This window comes from Tachyglossus aculeatus, chromosome 4 (genome assembly GCF_015852505.1).
Source record: "Tachyglossus aculeatus isolate mTacAcu1 chromosome 4, mTacAcu1.pri, whole genome shotgun sequence".
Classification (NCBI taxonomy): Eukaryota; Metazoa; Chordata; class Mammalia; order Monotremata; family Tachyglossidae; genus Tachyglossus; species Tachyglossus aculeatus.
The window spans coordinates 116772461-116792371 of record NC_052069.1 but is presented as its reverse complement, the minus strand read 5'-3'; the positions used below and the strand labels follow the sequence as shown (position 1 = coordinate 116792371).

The window sequence follows — 19911 nt, the reverse complement described above, 5'->3', positions numbered from 1 at the left end:
GAGGTCGGATTAGGCACGCTTCTTGAAAGAGCTGAAGTCCTAAGCACTGGAAAAGATAGGAATATGTTGCCAATTTGTACTTCCCAAGCGCTTAGTACAGTGCTCTGCACATAGTAAGCGCTCAATAAATACGATTGATGATGATGATGATGGGAATGCTTCAGAAAAGAAGTGGGTCTCCACAGGTCCGGGGGTCCAGAATGCACCAGCAAACGTCCGTCCCGTCTGAGTGCCAGGAAGAGAGCTGGCCCAAACTCCATGTGTGTCCCCACTCCTCCTGCCTCCATTGTTTGATTGGGCTGTGGGTTTAGTGTTCACACCAAGAGTCACTTCGTGTTTTAGGGGCAAATGAAGGTGTACGGCACAGATTAATTATCCAGAAGTGTTTTCCTCATAGACATAGATGTTCAAACTCCTTGGTCCTCTTCTTTGGGGTGCACCTTTAGCATTTCGGTTCCTCAGCCCCCTGGACCCAGGGACCTGTGGCATTTCCTGGACCTGGCTGTATTGTAAAGCCATTCACCTCCTTTCTCATTTTCTTTCCAAAGGCGTTTTTGCTAAACGAAGACCTGGGAGACTCCCTGGATAGTGTGGAAGCTCTTCTGAAGAAGCATGAGGACTTTGAGAAATCCCTTAGTGCCCAAGAAGAGAAGATCACGGTTAGACACCTTCCGCGGTTTTGGTTTTAGATCTTTTGTTATGACTCTCAAGAACGGATTAGCCCGACGAAGGGCAAACTGCAGTTTACCGGCTGCTCTCATGCAGCTCGAGATGCCTGCCCTCCCCTGCCCGCCTTGTCCCCCCCAATTCCTCCCTCCCCTCTGTTTTGGTAGCTCTTTGGTCATCCGTGTGTGACTTGCACTGGTCGGGCCAGAGAGCTGCTGAGGCGGTGAGTGTTGTTGGGTCCTGCAGGGCTTCCATTTTTCTCCTGCCATTTCACTTCTGCGAAGTTGCACTCTCTTGAGATAGAAATGGCATGGGCTCCAGGAGCATATACAGGAAGAGGCTTGATCTCTTTTCAGCCCTCTCGGACAACTCTCTTCAGACTCATTTCCAAAAGCAGGGGCCTCTGTCTTCAGAGACGATTTTTGAACTCCCTCTCCCCAGACTTACTCGCCCGCTTAGAGTGGGTGTAGGAAGGGAGGAGTGGTGGCTGACAGGGCAGGTGAGTCTGGCCATCCTTGAGCTAGATTGTGCATTTTTTCCGGGAAATTTGTGCACTGCTTGCTTCTGGGAAGTCAGGCAAAAAGTACTGCCTGGTTTTTGTTTTTTATATCTGAAGTCACATTTTGCCAGAGGATGGAATCAGGTATATGTGGAATCAAGCCATGTTTATTTTATCCCTTCTAGACTGTGAGCCCACTGTTGGGTAGGGACCGTCTCTATGTGTTGCCAACTTGTACTTCCCAAGCGCTTAGTACAGTGCCCTGCACACAGTAAGCACTCAATAAATACGATTGAATGAATGAATGAATCCCTTGTGCTTTAGAGTGGAATTGGGTTACTGAAATCCGGAATCATTTGTCAGAGTTGGGAAGTAGAAATTAGACTGCATCAAAGTTTTAAGAGACCCCACAGATGGTTTTGGCTTCAGCTGTGAAAATAGAGGCCCCGGGACTCAATATAGAAGTAAATTTGAAGGTGAAACCCCAGAGCAGAGAGAACCAAGTTTGCCAGAGTTTTACAGGGCATAAAGCCATGATATCTGGCAAAAGAAAAATGAACAGGTTTTTTTGTTTGTTTGTTTTTAATGGTATTTGTGAAGCACGTACTATGTCTCAGGCACTGTACTAAGTGCTGGGGTAGATACAAGCCTATTAGGTTGGACACAGTTCCTGTCCCACACGGGGCTCACAGTCTTCATCCCCAACTTTCAGATGAGGTAACTGAGGCATAGAGAAGTGGTGACTTGCCTATGGTCACAGCAGACAAGCCAGGACTAGAACCCAGGTCCTGTAACTCCCAAGCCCAGGCTCTATCCATTAGGCCCCGCTGCTTCTCTCAGCACGGTTTTGGCAAGATGCAGTCTGCCAAATGGATCTCCTCCAACTTCTGACTGTAGAGTGACTTGAGATTCCCCCCCCAAATGGGTGAATGACAGTCTCTGTCTCTGTAGGCACTGGATGAATTTGCAACCAAGCTGATCCAAAATAACCACTATGCAATGGAAGATGTGGCCACCCGCAGAGATGCGGTAAGTCTCCAAGTTGGGGGAAAACACCAGGGGTTGCCTGTCTGAACGGGACAGGCATAGAAGGAAGGGTACTGATAAGGCTCGTGCTGAGCACTTGGAATCAGAGATTGAAATGCAAATGGGGTGTTTTGTTTTTATTTTCAGCTTCTGAGCCGACGCAATGCTTTACACGATCGGGCCATGTATCGGCGCACCCAGCTGGCTGATTCATTCCACCTGCAGCAGTTTTTCCGAGACTCCGATGAGCTCAAGAGCTGGGTCAATGAGAAGATGAAAACGGCCACCGATGAGGCTTACAAGGTTTTTCTGCTGTTAATTCTGGTTGTTGTCTTTTAGCCCTTCACAATAGGAGACCGTGTCACTGTGAGTGATGCTGGGGTGAATGAGCCCCCTTGGCAGGTGGGGAAACTGAGGCCTCTCCAGCGTGGCCCGAAAGCAGCAACACGACTCGTTAGGCTTCCGCTGCTGCCCTAAATGAGGAAGTTGTTTATGCCAGCTGTCTCGGTTGCCTTCAGTGGGTGTCTGAGGAGAGATGTAACGTCCACTCTGGTTTTCCTGGAGGGCAAGAGAGAATAGCAATTCTCCAATCCCTAACTCCATTTCTGAGGGGGAGCACCATGCAGCTCACCTTTCCACACAGCAAACAAAGCCTAATGCCCACATTTCCTGTTTCTGTGTCCCTGAGCCTGCTGTCCAGATTTGTCACTCATACTCTGACAAGATGTTCACTAGTTAATAATAATAATGGTATTTAAGTGCTTACTATGTGCAAAGCACTGTTCTAAGCGCTGGGGGTGGAATACAAGTGATCAGGTTGTCCCATGTGGGGCTCACAGTCTTAATCCCTATTTTACAGATGAGGTAACTGAGGCCCAGAGAAGTTAAGTGACTTGCCCAAAGTCACACAGCTGATAAGTGGCAGAGCCGGGATTAGAACCCATGACCTCTGACTCCCAAGCCTGTGCTCTTTCTACAGAGGCACGCTGCTTCTCTGAGCCACACTGCTTAGTTGGTTTGGGCTTTGAGTAAACTCAGAATCGCAGCAGTGTGGAAGGAGTCTGTTGAGCCGGAGCAGAAAGTGGAAAATAAGATTGTGAGAAATTACATAGAAAACCCATGGGAACCAGCTCTATTTAATGTCCTGTGGCCTATTCTTGCTCCACTGTTCCCCACTCTCCCCAGGTATTAGAGTAACGTGAATCAGTCATTTGATCGATGGTATTTATTGAGTACTCATTTTGGGCAGAGCACTGTACTAAAGTGCCTGGGAGAGTACAGTTCATCGGACAAGGTCCCTGCCCAACATGAGCTTACAGTCTAAAGAGGGAGACAGACATTAATATGTTGTATAATATATAATTTAAAGATATGTACATAAGTGCTGAGTGGGTGGTGAATACAAAGTTCCCAAAGGGTACTCTAGACTCTAAGCACCCTCGAGACTCTAAACTCATTGTGGGCAGGGAATGTGTCCGTTTTATTGTTGCATTGTAGTTTCCCAAGAGCGTAGTACAGTGCTCTGCACACAGAAAGCACTCAGTAAGTATGACTGAATGAATACAGAACCAAGTGCATAGATGATGCAGAAGAGTGAGAGAGCCAGGGAAAAGAGGGCTTAGTCAAGGAAGACCACCTGGAGGAGGTGTGACCTTAATAAGGGTTTGAAAGTGGGGAGAGCGGTGGTCTGACGTATACGCAGGGGGACCAAGTTCCAGGACTGAGGGAGGGTGTGGGAAAGGGGTTCGTTGGCGAGATAGACGAAATCAGGGCGCGGTGAACGAGCTGGCAATAGTGGGAGATCAGGGTTCCGGACTGAAGCCGCTCTCCTGCTTCCTCTACCTTCAGGACCCATCCAACTTGCAGGGCAAAGTTCAGAAGCATCAGGCTTTTGAAGCCGAGCTGTCTGCCAATCAGAGTCGTATTGATGCCCTCGAGAAAGCGGGCCAGAAGCTGATTGACGTCGATCATTACGCCAAAGATGAGGTGGCCGCGCGAATGAATGAGGTCATTAGCCTGTGGAAGAAATTGCTGGAGGCCACAGAACTGAAGGGTAAGAAAGATGGGTGAGTCCCTGGAACATGGTTTCCTTGGGCTAGAAAACTGGAGGCAGCTGTGCCTTCCTCTGTTAAAGAGGAAAATGGGCATTTTTTTAAATCTTGGGACAAGGCTTGCCTTTAGCGAAGCCAGTTACCTCCCAAGGAGGAGTGGATTTTGAAGGGACCAATTTCAGCCGTGGGATTAATGATCTTGGGTGTCCAGGGCCCAATCCCAAGGCGAAGAGAGAGATTCACGGAGGGTGACATGGGAACAAATACCACAATTATTTTTTATTATATTTGCTATTATTACCGTTGTCAATAACAAATCTCTCCCTGCTGAGCAGGCATAAAACTACGTGAAGCCAACCAGCAGCAGCAGTTTAATCGCAACGTGGAGGACATTGAGCTGTGGCTGTATGAAGTGGAAGGGCACCTGGCCTCTGACGACTACGGCAAAGACCTGACCAACGTCCAGAACCTCCAGAAGAAGCATGCTCTGTTGGAAGCCGATGTAGCCGCCCACCAGGTAGGAAGCAGGATTGAGAAGGCGACGCGGGGACAGTTGAACAAAGTGAGGCCGGCATCCGGAATGGCAAGCAGATCAAAGCAGAGGCTGGGTGTGGTGGAAAAGAGATTCAGTATATCCGCCCGACGCCGTATTCTGTTTGTGTCTCCACCCTAATCTGGAAATAGAGTAGTAATAATAATACGGTACTCGTTAAGCATTTACTATGTGCCTAGCACTGTTCTAAGTCCTGGGGTAGATTCAGTCATTTATTTGTATTAAGCGCTTACTGTGTACTAAGCGCTGGGAAGTACAAGTTGGCAACATATAGAGACGGTCCCTACCCATCAGCAGGCTCACAGTCAGGTTGAACCCAGTCCCTGTACCACACGGGACTCCCACTCTTCATCCCCTTATTAAAAATGAGGGAATGGAGGACCATTCATTCATTCAATCGTATCTATTGAGCGCTTACTGTGTGCAGAGCACTGTACTAAGTGCTTGGGAAGTACAAGTTGGCAACATATAGAGACAGTCCCTACCCATCAACGGGCTCACAGTCAGGTTGGACCCAGTTTCTGTCCCACACGGGGCTCCCACTCTTCATCCCCTTATTAAAAATGAGGGAATGGAGGACCATTCATTCATTCAATCGTATTTATGGAGCGCTTACTGTGTGCAGAGCACTGTACTAAGCGCTTGGGAAGTACAAGTCGACAACATATAGAGACGGTCCCTACCCAACAGTGAGCTCACAGTCTAGAAGGGGGAGACAGAGAACAAAACAAAACATATTAATAAAATAAATAGAATAAATATGTACAAATAAAATAAATAGAATAATAAATACGTACAAACATATATACAGGTGCTGTGGGGAGGGGAAGGAGGTAAGGCGGGGGGGATGGGGGGAGAGGAAGGAGGGGGCTCAGTCTGGGAAGGCCTCCTGGAGGAGGTGAGCTCTCAGTAGGGCTCACCTACTGAGGGAAGTGAAGTGAAATGGAATGAAGTGAAATGACTTGCCCCAGGTCACATAGCAGATGTGGCAGAGCCAGGATTAAAACCCAGGTCCTTCTGACTCCCAGAGAGAAAAGGTCTGTCTGCTAGACCTCGCTGCTTCTCAACGCTGCTATGCGGGATGCTCCTGAGTAGAGGAATGGAGCGCTTTGACTACGGCAGGAGCCGAATGTACAGTGACCCCCTTCCCTTTATCTTTGATTTCCTTCCCCCACCATGCCTCCTCACTTAGAGATAGTAGGCCTCTATGGGGATAGTCCCCCCCGCCCCAAATATATCATCATTATCAGTGGTGTCTATTGGGGGCTTACTACGTGCAGAACACTTTGCTAAGCACTTGGGAAAGCATAATGCTACAGAGTTGACAAACACATTCCCTGCCCACAACGACTTACAGTCTAGAGGGGGAAGTGGATGCTAATATAAATAGATAATATCAATCATATCATTTATAAGTGTGTACCAAAATGCCGTGGGGTGACTATCAAATACCCAAAGGTCACAGATCCAAGTGTGTGGACAACACAGAAGGAAGAGGGAGCTGGGGAAAAAGAGGGGCTTAATCGGGAAAGGTCACTGGGAGGAGATATGCCCTCACTAAGGCTTTGAAGGTGGGGAGAGTGGTGGTCTGGTGAGATTCCTGCCAGAGCAGCTCACCACATTTGTTCGAATATCTTGCCTTCCCCTTCCTAGGATCGTATCGACGGCATCACCATCCAGGCCCGGCAGTTCCAGGAAGCCGGCCACTTCGATGCCGACAACATCAAGAAGAAGCAGGAGGCCCTGGTGGCTCGCTATGAAGCTTTGAAGGACCCCATGGTTGCCCGCAAGCAGAAACTGGCCGACTCCCTGCGCCTGCAGCAGCTCTTCCGGGACGTGGAGGATGAGGAAACTTGGATTCGGGAAAAGGAGCCTATCGCTGCCTCCACCAACAGAGGTTTGGCCAAACCCCGGCTTCTCGTTCAGAGCAAATTGTTGAAAAGGACACAATCCCTGTCCCGCGTGGGGCTCCCAGTCTTAATCCCCGTTTTACAGATGAGGTAACTGAGGCCCAGAAGAGTGACTTGCCCAAGGTCACACAACAGGCAGGTGGCGGAGCCGGGATTAGAACCCAGGTCCTTCTGACTCTCAGGCCCGCTTTCTACCCACTAAGCCGTGCTGCTTCCCCATGATAATAACAACTGAGGCATTTAAGCACGTACACTGGGCTAAGCACTGAGATACTAGTAATAGTATTAAGTGTTTACTGGATGCAGAGTTCTGTAATAAGCACTGGGAAGGAATACACAGGTGGGAATTTAACAGGTTTCCAGTCTTTCCAGTCATTTCCAGAGTTCACAATCTAATAATCAAAAGGGAATTGGCAACAGACAGTTTCAAGGTAATCAGCTCAACTTAGTCCCTATCCCACATGTGGCTCCCAGTCTGAGGAAGGAAGAATAAGTATTTTATCCCCAGTTGAAGAGGAAGAATTGTGGGGTTTTTTCATTGCTTACCATGTGCCAAACACTATGCACTGGGGTAGATAAGAGGTAATCATGTCCCAGATGGGGCTCTTAATCTAAGAGGGAGAAGAAGAGGTATTTAATCCCCATTTTATAGATGAGGAAACCAAGGCACAGGGAAGTTAAGTGACATGCCTAAGGTCACACAGCTGGCAAGTGGTAGAGCCAAGATTATGAACCTGGGTCCTCTGACTCCCAATCCTGGGCACTTTTCACTAGGCCACACTGTTTCTTGATGAGAGGCTGTCTTTCCTAAAAGTAGCCGGGCACTGTGTAAACTGACCCGTGCGTTTGAGTCGTTCCAGCATGTACTTTGGATCAATCATGGGTGGTTGCCCTAGGGTGGGGAAAGCAAAACGATGACTCGAAGGATGCTCCTCTGGGGATTCTGATTCCAGGCAAAGATCTCATTGGCGTCCAGAACCTACTGAAGAAGCACCAGGCCCTGCAGGCCGAGATTGCCGGCCACGAACCCCGTATCAAAGCCGTCACCCAGAAGGGCAACGCCATGGTAGAGGAGGGTGAGTTGCGTTGTAGAGGTTTCCTGTCGGTTTGAGAATTCCAGGTTGGCTTCTGTTCTGCTCGTTGTGCCTTTTCTTTCCTCCTTTCATTCCTTCCCCAAGGGACCACCCCCGACCCTAATCCAGCTGCAGTTCTCCGCGGAAGGGGTGGGGCCCTGGCGATGCAGGTTTGTGAGATCTGGGGATGTGCAGTGGAGCCAAGAAGTCAAGGGCTTTGGCAATGTAGAGGAAGAGCTTGTCAGTCAGGCAGTCGTATTTATTGAATGCTTACTAGATGCAGAAAACTGTACTAAGCACTGGGGAGAGTACAATATAACCGGCGCATTCCCCGCCCACGAAGGGCTTCCAGCATGCCTGGCTACTTCTCACTAAACTCCCGGCGTTTTTCTCCGTGAAAGCCGAGGAGTCTCTTTTGTAGCCAAAGCTGCCCCCCTCTAACGTGCTGATGACCTTCTCGCCGCCCACTAGGGCACTTTGCTTCCGAGGACGTGAAGGCCAAACTGAATGAACTGAACCAGAAGTGGGAGTCGCTGAAAGCCAAGGCATCCCAGCGCCGGCAGGACTTGGAGGACTCGTTGCAGGCTCAGCAGTACTTCGCCGACGCCAACGAGGCCGAGTCCTGGATGCGGGAGAAGGAGCCCATCGTGGGCAGTACCGACTATGGGAAGGACGAGGACTCTGCTGAGGTAGGACATTCCTCGGGGGAGTGGGAGGAGTTGAGCTGACTTGGGAGGGGCATCGGTCTACGCGTAGGGAAAAGGAACCCGTGAGGAGGAGGCACGAGGCCCCGTCAGTCCACTAGAAAGACTTTTTTGAGAAGGACCTAGAGTGTCATCTTCTAGTCCTCCGCCGTGGAGGAGGCTGAGTAGGGAAGAGTCCCCGGACAGGGTTGAGGGTTAATTACAACTTCTCCCAAGGTCCCGGAACTAAAAAAAATTCCAAAAATTGGTCAGGAGAAATGAAACATTGTACCTTTGGATCATTAGTCGACTCTGGCCTGGGGCAGAAGGGAATGGGATGACACCAACTATTTTGCTCAGTTCCTGGGCGAATTGGGCCAGTTGGGTAGCTGTCCATCAGGTTCCCAGGGGTTTGCAAGATCCCTTCCCATCCCTGTGTTGCCATGAGCCAGTGTTCCCACAAAGTGGCTGCACCCCAAGGTACGGGATCGGCCCGTCCCCCCCCCAACCCGGCCAGGCTCCATGGCAGGTGGCTCTTAAAGCCACCTCTCTTACCGTATGAAATTAACGCATAACTGAGTACGACTGCAAGGAAGAGGGTGAGTATCAATAACACAGCCCGGCCTATGAACTACAACTCCCAGGACGTGTTGTGAGGGGTCTGATTTTTGATTTTAGGCTCTTCTGAAGAAGCACGAAGCTTTGATGTCAGACCTCAGCGCTTACGGCAGCAGTATCCAGGCGCTACGGGAGCAAGCTCAATCGTGCCGGGTGAGGAAGGCGAAGTTAACGGGCTTTGGCGATGTTTTGTGGGATTACTCGGGCCTGTGGGTGCCGTCCAACCGCGGCAGGCTTGCCCAAATTGGAAGTGGGCTTCCCAGGACGGGCGTTCCAAACAGGTGTCTTTACGCATCTGCTTTTGGTCATTCTCAAACAGAAGAAGTAGCCGGATCGCTCAGGGCACGTTAGAACTCACCACTGTTCTCTCCTGGTCCTTAAATGCTTTTAACCAATTTAAGGGAATATCAGAACTGATGAATCTGAAACCATAGAAGTTGAAGTTTTGATTTGTTTTTTTAAATGGTATCTGTTAAGCACTTACTAAGGGCCAGGCACTGTTCTAAGTGCTGAGGTAGATACAGGCTAATCAGGTTGGATGCAGTCCATAGCCCACATGGAGCTCACAGACTCCAACCCCGTTTTACAGGTGAGGGAACGGAGGCCCAGAGATGTCAAGTGACTTGCCCAAGGTCACACAGTAGATAAGTGGTAGAGCTGGGATTAGAACCCAGGTCCTTCTGACTCCCAGGCGGGTGCTCTAACCATTAGGCCATGCACGATTCCAAGCCACTGAATAACTCTGTTTCAACTTTCCTTCCTTCTCACTTCCCCTTCAACCGTAGCAACAAGTCGCTCCCACAGATGATGAGACCGGGAAAGAACTGGTCCTGGCTCTGTACGATTACCAAGAGAAGAGTCCTCGGGAAGTCACGATGAAAAAGGGAGATATCCTTACCCTGCTCAACAGCACCAACAAGGTGAAACCTCTTAAACATGGCAGCTGTTTCCTGCCTGCAGGGTTTGCCCAAGGATTAGCCTGTCTGCGTCCTTTGTGCCATTCAGCTGGCCCACTGCCAGTCTCTGGGTTAGCTGGGCTGGGGACTGGATGTAAACTTTTCTTCCGTAGGGCCCCAGGGCTGGGAAATTCCTCATTTCCCCTGTCTCCAACTGAGGCCAGACATAAAGCCCAGCTTACTTTCGGCGTGTCCTATCCCCAACACTCAGTTCCTGTTGGATTGGACAGTGGACAGGAGGAAACGGGGTAGTATTTTGGCAGTAAGCCAGCGGCCTCTTCACCGCATCCCATTTTTGCATGCCAGAGGACCACCAAGAAGGACCCAAGAATCTGGTTCCCGAGGGGGTTAGTGTCTATGGCGCGTTGGTTGGGATTCTGGGTCGACCTGAAGTGGAGATCATTGAGGCAATCAATCACTCACTGGTATGTATTTACTGCATACTCTCCCAATACATAGCGCTTGGGAGAGAAAAGCATAGCTGGGTAGGCACATCATCATCATCATCATCGTCATCAATTGTATTTATTGAGCGCTTACTATGTGCAGAGCACTGTAGTAAGCGCTTGGGAGGTACAAATCGGCAACATATAGAGACAGTCCCTACCCAACAGTGGGCTCACAGTCTAAAAGGGGGAGACAGAGAACAAAACCAAACATAGTAACAAAATAAAATAAATAGAATAGATGTGTACAAATAAATTAAGTAAATAAATAGAGTAAAAAAATATGTACAAACATATATACATATATACAGGTGCTGTGGGGAAGGGAGGCACATCCCCTGCCTACAGTGAGCTTACTGTCTAGACTATAGTCTCCCTCTAGGTTGTAAGCTTGCTGTGGGCGGCGAACGTGTCTGTTTATTGTTGTATTGTCCTCTCCTAAGCACCTAGTGCAACGCTCTCCACACAGTTCACGCTCAGTAAATACGATTGAATAAATGAATGAATTTAGAGGACTGGAGGCAGTCTAGAGATAACTGCCATTGTCCTTCCCTGCGTGTGCCATATAGCTTCTCTCTGTAGGGATGTCTTGAAGGAAGCCTCTTTGGAACCTCCCATCGGGCTTAACCCGCGGTTGTCCATTCCTTTCCTTTAGGACTGGTGGAAAGTGGAAGTGAACGACCGCCAGGGTTTTGTACCCGCTGCCTACGTGAAAAAACTGGACCCCGCCCAGTCAGCCTCCCGGGAGAACCTCCTGGAGGAGCAAGGCAGCATAGCCCTGCGGCAGGAGCAGATCGACAATCAGTAAGAGCGTTTTCCAGTCACCGTCCAAAGTCTCTGTCACGCCGGGCGTGGCCGGGGCCACTGTTAGGCCAGAATTCCGGAGTCCTCCAAGGCTGGGGCCTCTCCTGGCGGCAAGTCGTCACTCAAGGGAATGCTCTCTGTTTCTGCTTTTTTCCAGAATTCCCTGTAACCCTTCCAACCCCTTCAGTTGGAACTAAATTCCCTGGCTGTCTTTTGGGTTTGTTTTTTCCCTAACAGTGCTTTCCTGAAATCCTTTTTCTTCACCTTCCTTTTGCGAGTCACACCTTTCTAACCCTCCTCCCATCTGGGTTCAAGATGTTCGCTGAAATTGGGGTGTAGGGAGCTTGGCCCCCTCCACCGTCTTCTGGACCTCTGGTGTTGATTTGCTTGGAGTTTCTGGTTCTCAAAAGGGTTGTATTTTCTTAGAGGAAGTTGGTTTTTGAGGGCAGGGCACCTCTCAGTACCTCAACTGAACCACATTTCCCCTCTTTGCCGTTATTTTGCTCCATGAGTGAACTTGACAGTCTGGGAGGGTTGGAGACACGTTGACAAGTGGCACGGTCCCTTGGGCTCAGAGCAGCAAAATGAATTCTCAACACCCTATTGAATAGAGCAGAACTAAAGACTATGTCCTCAGCCGCACTGACTTTGTCAATTCCTCCTGGCATTGTTCAGAAAAGAATTTGGCTGCCTTTTTTCATTGTTGTTGTTTTTTCTCCTTTCAGTTTTTGATACATATAGGTCAGTATCTGGTGTTTTTCTAAAAAATCTCATGCTTTACCATGGGCTAATCTGAGTGAGGTGGAGGGTTTATTAGTCATGAGAAGATTCTCACTTCCAAAGGCAGCTAATGCCATTAATTCTGATTGCCGGACTTAACCTCCCGTAAATTAGCTGTCCATTCTTATCGGGGGTTTTTTGTTTGTTTTAATGGTATTTGATAAGGGCTTACTTTGTGCCAGACACTGTACTAAGCGCTGGGGTAGAGACAAGCTAATCAGGATGGACACAGTTCATGTCCCACATGGGACTCACAGTCTTAATCCCCATCTGACAGATGAGGTTAACTGAGGCACAGAGAAATGAAGTGACTTGCCCAAGGTGACAAGTGACGGAGCCGGGATTAAGGACCCAAGTCCTTTTGACGCTCAGGCTCCACTTGGCCACGCTACTTCTCCCTGGGATCCCAAGAAAGTGAAGTCAGGGTGTGTCCCGAAATCTTGGTGCCCTGTCCCAATTTGGAAATCAACGCCCAGAGATCCGAGAGCCTACAAGACCCAGAAGGAGATATGAACGCTCTGCTGAATATTTCCATACTGTGACTTGCATTCCTACTCCACCTCGCTTTCCAATAGCTCTTGAATGACTCCCTAATCATCTCCCACTTGAACTGAGGATCCACTCCTCACCCCCGCAGCACCTGGATGGAGCTGCTGCTTTTCATTAATCTAAATTAATCTGACTAATTTTTTTTTTTGCATGCTTTGCTGTGCCCCCTCTGTGCAGGACACTCATAACTAAGGAGGTTGGCAGTGTCTCGCTGCGTATGAAACAGGTGGAAGAACTGTGAGTAGGCCAAAAGTCTTTGCTGAACCGTCCCTGTGTCCACTGCTGTCATGCCTGTTGCTTTTCCCTCTGCTGCCTCTCTTGCTGGGGACTGCCTCCCCAAGGGGGTCGGAGTCGGGGGTTAAGGATTGGGAGTCGGGGAGGAGATGAATCAATGTATCAGTGCACAAGGGATATCGTTTGTCCAAAAGGAAAGAGGTTTTAAATGAAATCGACCTGCAGCTGTTTATCTCACCAGTCGCTTGCACTGTCAGCTGTTGGTTCAGAAAGATGTGGACTACTTCTGGGGGTCCCAGTCAGCCAGTGAGCTGCTCTGTCCTCCCCAGCGGAGTCTGAGGCCTGCCAAAAACACCCACCATTGGTGGGAATGAATCCATTCAAGAGCTAAAAGTGTCGGGCGGCGCCTGCCTTTTTTCTCCCGGAGATCTAACAGCTAAGCCCAACCTTCCGAAGAGAAGCCAATTTGACCGCTGCCTCGATTTGTGTTTTTGGGTGGTGAGGTTTTTTTCCCCCAGAAAAAGAGGTCACTTAATCTTTAGTTTGCTGCCCACCAGCTTGCCTAAGGATGAATCAATCCATGGTATTTATTGAGTACGTACTACATGCAGAGCACTGTGCTAAGTTCTTGGGGGAGTATAGTACAACAGGGTTGGCAGACACATTGTTTACCCATAACTAACCTATAGTCTAGAGGGAGATAGATGATCTGCCTAGAATTTTTGGTTGAGAAACTCAATCTTTATTGTACTGTTACTCCTGAATGCTTACCCAATACGTTGTGTTTCCTGCCAGGAGAACTTCCTCTTCCCTATAAAAGTTCCTTTTTTTTTTCCCTTCATCTTTCCTGAGGCTTTTTAAAGCTTCGTTCCCCTCTCTTCTTTAAAGTTGCCCTTACCTCTCCTGCCAAAGAGAGATATTGCCATTTCCAGTCATCCAGGATCAATATTGTGCTCATGCTGGACAGGCGGGCGCCTCTGAGATTGGGCCCTTTTTCGGATCAGCTGACCCAGAGGTGCTATTAGAAAATTGTGAGAGAAAAAAGCAGGAACAGGAAATCCTCTGCGATGCAGAATCCTTTGCAAATCCCTCTCGTCTGTGGCCGCATGCCCCTCCTGTCGTCGTACTTGCTTGGGTTGACGCATTCGTGTTTGGTGGCTGTGACACTGTGGCAGTTGGCAGGCAAGCCTCGGGACACGTGGGCTTGGCTCTTCCTGCCCCAGAAGCAGCCGGTACGGAGGTTGCAGGAGAGCGTCGTCTTGACCCTGTCATACCGGAAGTCGGCATTCCCGTCTCCTCCCGCGTTCACATGCGTATCCGGACCAAAATCCTTTGTTTCCGTGTATCGTGCCAAACAGCGGGTTTGGGATTCCACCTCGTGGAGGCTTCCCACTGCTGCCCATCTCGTTCCTACCTACTGAAATCTAAGACATCCCCTCCTTTCCTCCCCCTCCTTGTCACCTCTCGAATGAATCCAGGTACCACTCTCTCTTGGAACTGGGCGAGAAACGCAAAGGGATGTTGGAGAAGAGCTGCAAGAAGTTCATGCTCTTCCGGGAAGCCAATGAGTTGCAGCAGTGGATCAATGAGAAGGAAGCGACTCTGACCAGTGAGGAAGTGGGCACTGACCTAGAGCAGGTTGAGGTGCTTCAGAAGAAGTTTGATGACTTCCAGAAGGTACGGCACCCTTGCATCTGGGGAGCCTCCAATTACCCCGAGCAATAACTAGGAGGCATAGAGGGAGGGACCGAGCGCTTCATACATTTTAGACTGTGAGCCCACTGTTGGGTAGGGACTGTCTCTATGTGTTGCCAATTTGTACTTCCCAAGTGCTTAGTACAGTGCTCTGCACATAGTAAGCGCTCAATAAATACGATTGATTGATTGATTGATACAGTGCGTCGCCCACAGTAAGCGCTCAATAAATACCACAGAGTGACTGGCTGAGAGGAGGAATCTGTGCGTAGCGATGTATGACATCCCTGGGAGCTGGTGGGGGAATGGTTCCGAAGTGTGAAGCGGTGAGACAGACCACTACCCTGTATTGATCAATCAGTGAACTCTTACTGTGTGCAGAGCACTGTACTAAGCATTTAGGACAGTACAACATAAGTCGGTCGACACGTTCCATGCCCACGCTGAGCTTACAGTTTACAGGAGCTGAATCCAGCCGGAATGCTGATGGGACTGTTAGTCAAGCAGTTGAGGCAGTTGCATTGCAGCCATATTAGTCTTCCCCAAAATTGTAACTTCAGCTCCTTTCCGTAGGTGCTTGGATTTAGACAGGAACAGCATAGGAATCAGCCAGTCACTTCGCTTCTCTATGCCTCAGCTCTGTCATCCGCAAAATGGGTGTTCAGTACAATGGGAGTTGTTAGACTCTGAGCCCCTTGTAGGACCTGATTATCTTGTATCCACTCCAGTGCTTAGTACAGTGCTTAGCATGTAGTAAGAGCTCAAGAAATTCCACTATGAGGGGTCAGGAGGGGTATGATAGTTTGCCAGGGTTAACAAGGAGGGGAAGGCCCCACTATCCTGTTACTCTTTCAGTCCCTTAATTGAATATAATCAATAATCAGTGGCATTTATTGAGCGCTTACTATGTGCTGAGCACTGTACTAAGCGTTTCGGAGAGTACGATGAAACAGAATCAGTAGAAATGTTCCCTGCCCATGATGAACTTACAGTCTAGAGAGGGAGACAGACATTAATGTAAATAAATAATTTATAGTTTATAATTCAAAGACACATACATAAGTGCTTTGGGGTTGGGATAAGTATCAAATGCCCAAAGGTCACAGATCCAAATGCGTAGATGAGGCAGAAGGAAGAGTGATCCGGGAAAGGCCTCTGGGAGGAGATATGACCTAACTATGTCAGGATGCATTTGGATTTCCCGGTCTCACCCATCACAGATGAACCACGACAAGCAGGATCAATGGGAAGACTCCTGCAGGCCAGGAATTGACTTGTCAAGCCAAAACAGCAAAAACCTTCCCGCTTCCTTGACTTTCTACCTCTCAATTGCCATGTTTTGTTTTGTTTTTCTTTTTCTCCTACAGGATCTGAAAGCCAATGAGTCACGGCTGAAGGACATCAACAAGGTGGCTGAGGACTTGGAGTCAGAAGGGCTGATGGTAGAGGAAGTACAGGCCGTACAGCAACAGGTCAGCTCCCCTCCCCTCTCCCGCACAAAAACCCAGATCGAAGCAAACAGACTGCTTCCTTCCTGCATTCTTTATCCTGTCCTCAGCAGCCGCGGGGGTCAGCAGGCTATGATGCCGGCTTCTGGCCAATCCACTCTCCTGGGACTCTGGAAATACAGGCCCCTCTGAGTCCCACGTAGATCAAGAGCCATTCTTGGTCACTGACTCTCATAGGGCTGTAGTGGCATTGAGATACAATTTAGTTCATCCCTCCGGAGGTCTCAAAAAATTGGAATCATACCCCTCCATTCCTTTAGAGAAACGCTGTCCTCTGTAAGGCCTTGTGGGAATTATATAATGACCATATGGAAATACAAGTTCTCAAAGACCTGTTCCCTTTCAGCCTTCCGACAGGATTTTTTTTCTCTAGCTGATAGGAAGTCGTGCTGAAGGGTTTTTTTTTCTCCCCCTTTGAATCTGTGCTGTAGCATTGCTCCACAGTCCGACAGCGCTTCCCTGAACTTAATAATAATAATAATAATGATGGTATTTGTTAAGCGCTTACTATGTGCAAAGCACTGTTCTAAGCTCTGGGGAGGTTACAAGGTGATCAGGTTGTCCCGCGGGGGCTCACAGCTTTCATCCCCATTTTACAGATGAGGTAACTGAGGCCCAGAGAAGTGAAGTGACTTGCCCAAAGTCACACAGCTGACAGTTGGCAGAGCCGGGATTTGAACCCATGACCTCTGACTCCAAAGCCCAGGCTCTTTCCACTGAGCCACGCTGCTTCTCAGGCTCATTCAGCTCCTGCCCGAAATTCAAGGAAGCGAGCAGGGTGACTTGGCCACTCACCCTCGCAAGGCTATTGTGAAAGGGCTGCCAGTCACTGGGCTTAGCTCAGTTACTTCTCCCCCCACCTGCTGCAGCGAGGCAGGATTGAATTCTGCCTCGGGCCCTGGACAGTCATATCGAGATAAATGTGGGCTTCTCTTCTAAGAGGCTAAACCGAATCCTTTCTCTCCTTGTAGGAAGTGTATGGGATGATGCCCAGGGTAAGTCTCAAGTTTTATTGCGATCTCTCCGAAGCTTTCTTTTTTTCTTTTCTTTTTCCTTTAAATAGGCAGAGGTTGGGGGTTTACCAGCCCGGGAAAAGATTTTCAGCTAAGAGCGTCCTAAAACCACACTTTGTGGTTCATGGAAATATCTGCCTGCATCAGGGGTCTGCAACCTTATCATGCAGAGAGGCCAAACAAAATGAAAACTTTGAGCAGTTGGCACACACACACAAAGAGCGATTCTTTCAAATTCAACCACACCGAATCACCTTTAATGTTACTTCCTTATGGAGTAGAAAATGAAATAGTAATAAAGAGGAAGAGGAGGAAAAGGAGAGGGTGACGTTGCCAACCTGGGTCTTGCTTTCTCTGCCTTTCTTCCTTTCCAACTTTGAAGGGTGGGCAGAGTGATAGGAGCTTCATGCTCACTCAGTAAACAGATTCGGTGTCGGTCTCGATTCAAGCTGTCAAGGAAACTGCTTTGCTGGTGCTCAGCTGCCTGGAACAAAGTCCTGAAGCATGGATGTTGGAGCCCGGCAGAGACACGGAGGGACCCGGTCTCTTTTGAGGGCAGAGTCTGGATTTCAGGGAGGAAAAGAATCGTCAGGTCTAAAACCGATCAACTGTAAACGGGTGGGGAAGGGAGGGAGGCGAATGCTTGGGCTTATAAAGCTTCTTTCCCCTGGGCAGGGGCTGCAAACAAGAGAGAGGGACTCCCCCAGCAGCCCCAGCTCATTTATATATTCTCTGTCTCCTTCATCGACTTACCAGACTGACAGCTAGCCACCTAGCCAGTCACCCCAATGGGCAGTAACAATTTGTCTTTGGGGCCGCCAACAAGATTTCATTTATTTTAGCCTTGGGGGAGGGGGAGGTATTTGATCAGCTGGGAGACGCGGGAGGACATCGGTGTTCTGAAAGATGCTCTGAGCTGGATCGCGAGGCTGCTCTAAACACCTACTTCTTTGGATAGGATGAGACCGATTCCAAGACCGCCTCTCCTTGGAAGGTAAGACTGATCTCTTTATGCTGCCGCCCCTTGGGTTTGTTTTGAAAGAAGGAGCCAAGAGTGTCGGTTTTCCCTCTGCCACATTTCCCCCTTGAAAATCTGGGCTACCCCGTTCTGGTTGAAACATTTGGTTACTTTGGGTTTGCTTCTAGATGCTGGCTTAAACTTTTTTTTTTTAAACTATGTCGTCTTCTGTTTGATTAACTTCTTATCTGTCAAAGGATGGAAGGAAAATGGTCGTGTTTCACTGCATAGTGCGGTTATGGTATTTTTGTTATATGTTTGTGGGCAAACTGGGAATTAAGCACTGGACCAAATAGGCTTGGTCCTTGCTCAGTGGAATTATCACAATAATTGTGGTATTTAAGTGCTACTATGGGCCACCGTAGTACTAAGAACTGGGGTAGATATAAGATCTTCAGGTCCCGCATGGGACTCATAGTCTAAATAGGAGGGAGAACAGGTATTGAATCACGATTTTGCAGATAGGGGAATTGAGGCCTAGAGAAGTGAAGTGACTTGCCCCTCATCGCACAGCAGGAAAGTCGTGGAGCCGGGACTAGAACCCAGGCCCACTGAATCCCGGGCCTGTGCCCTTTCCACTAGGCCCAGCTGCTTCACATTAGGCGTAGTACAAAGAGGGAAGTATCAGGGATAAGTAGTAGAGGTTCCGGAGGAGTGACAACCAGGGCGTGAAACAAGGACTCGTTTTACCCATCAGCTGCCTAAAAGGAGTTCAGAGGCCAACTTGGGAATCTAGGAGCCATGAATCTGGAGGAGACTTTGAAGGAGGGGAGAATAACTGACTGGTGGTCGGGTTCCGGACGGTGGTTGTACTGTTGGGCTGGTTAGAAGCAGACACAATGGTGGGGGAAGGGGCTGTTTTATTTTGTGAAATATCCGTGGTTAGGTTTCTCCCTCTTTTGCTTACATTTAGTTAAGTGCACTGAGAATAGGTCTGCTGTATCCACCTTCCTGGTTAGGGAATCTTCCCAGAGGTTAATGACTTGATTTGCCTCCTGTGGAGCAGTTGGGTTCTGAAAAACAAAGGAGCAAGAGAAAGGCAAAGAAAAGGGGGCTACCACTATCTTCTCTAAATTAGGCTGAGAATCCCTTCTGGGTGGGGACAGTGTATGTGTGTCTGTGTGTGTGTGTGTGTGTCTCTCTCTCTCCCTCTCTCCTCCCCGCCCCATCTCCAGCACTGATTGTTCTGCTCAATGGACAAGCAAATTCCAATTTGGAGAAATCATTTCCTTTTGACTCTTAATATATTCTTTCCGCCTTTCCTTCTCTCTTCCCGAACCGAAAATGGATCACTGGTAATAGAGAAAGCAACAGCCTTACTAGAGTTTTCCCGGGGGATAATTCTGTTCCAGTTTTTGGTTGGCCCACACATTCAATTTCCTAGCCTTATACCCACTCGTGCTGGCTAAGAATATATTCGGAACATTTTGGGACCACTTAAAATGCCGGAATTCTCTGGGGCCCAAGCTCAAATCCCTAAAAAGAATTCAGTCCTTCCTTCTTTGAGATGATGGGAATTTTGCCCAGAGGGGGGAATCTTTTAGGCAAGTCCTTAAAACACAAGAATCAGTCTCTGACTCGTGGTCTCCTTTTCTACTCTATAAGGCTGTTTGTCTTTGGATTAAGGGGACACTGTTGCTAGGCAAACAACCCTGGGAGCCAGAATTGGTAACAGAGTGGATTCCAGAGGAACCCGGTTGAATATTTCTGTCAGAGCGGCTTCTGGGTGTCTATCCCCGTGATACAGGCAGGGAAGCAACACCCATCTATTAATCTTTAGGCTCTGCTTCTCCTGTAAGGCTGGACTACGGTGTTTCAGTACAGCAGGG

General features: G+C 48.8%; 1 protein-coding gene across 2 annotated transcripts in view; it reads left to right on the top strand.

Moving 5' to 3' along the window:
• Nucleotides 1-19911, top strand: part of SPTAN1 (spectrin alpha, non-erythrocytic 1) — a 73453-nt gene that overhangs the window by 23197 nt on the left and 30345 nt on the right. For both annotated transcript variants that reach the window (XM_038744498.1, XM_038744497.1), the window contains exons 12-27: nucleotides 549-659; nucleotides 2117-2194; nucleotides 2339-2494; nucleotides 4040-4244; nucleotides 4578-4759; nucleotides 6449-6692; nucleotides 7659-7781; nucleotides 8250-8467; nucleotides 9140-9232; nucleotides 9865-9999; nucleotides 11137-11285; nucleotides 12792-12851; nucleotides 14327-14525; nucleotides 15911-16015; nucleotides 17023-17046; nucleotides 18023-18058. In XM_038744498.1, the coding sequence (XP_038600426.1) occupies nucleotides 549-659; nucleotides 2117-2194; nucleotides 2339-2494; nucleotides 4040-4244; nucleotides 4578-4759; nucleotides 6449-6692; nucleotides 7659-7781; nucleotides 8250-8467; nucleotides 9140-9232; nucleotides 9865-9999; nucleotides 11137-11285; nucleotides 12792-12851; nucleotides 14327-14525; nucleotides 15911-16015; nucleotides 17023-17046; nucleotides 18023-18058 (2118 nt within the window). The remainder of the gene's footprint in view (nucleotides 1-548; nucleotides 660-2116; nucleotides 2195-2338; nucleotides 2495-4039; nucleotides 4245-4577; nucleotides 4760-6448; nucleotides 6693-7658; nucleotides 7782-8249; nucleotides 8468-9139; nucleotides 9233-9864; nucleotides 10000-11136; nucleotides 11286-12791; nucleotides 12852-14326; nucleotides 14526-15910; nucleotides 16016-17022; nucleotides 17047-18022; nucleotides 18059-19911) is intronic.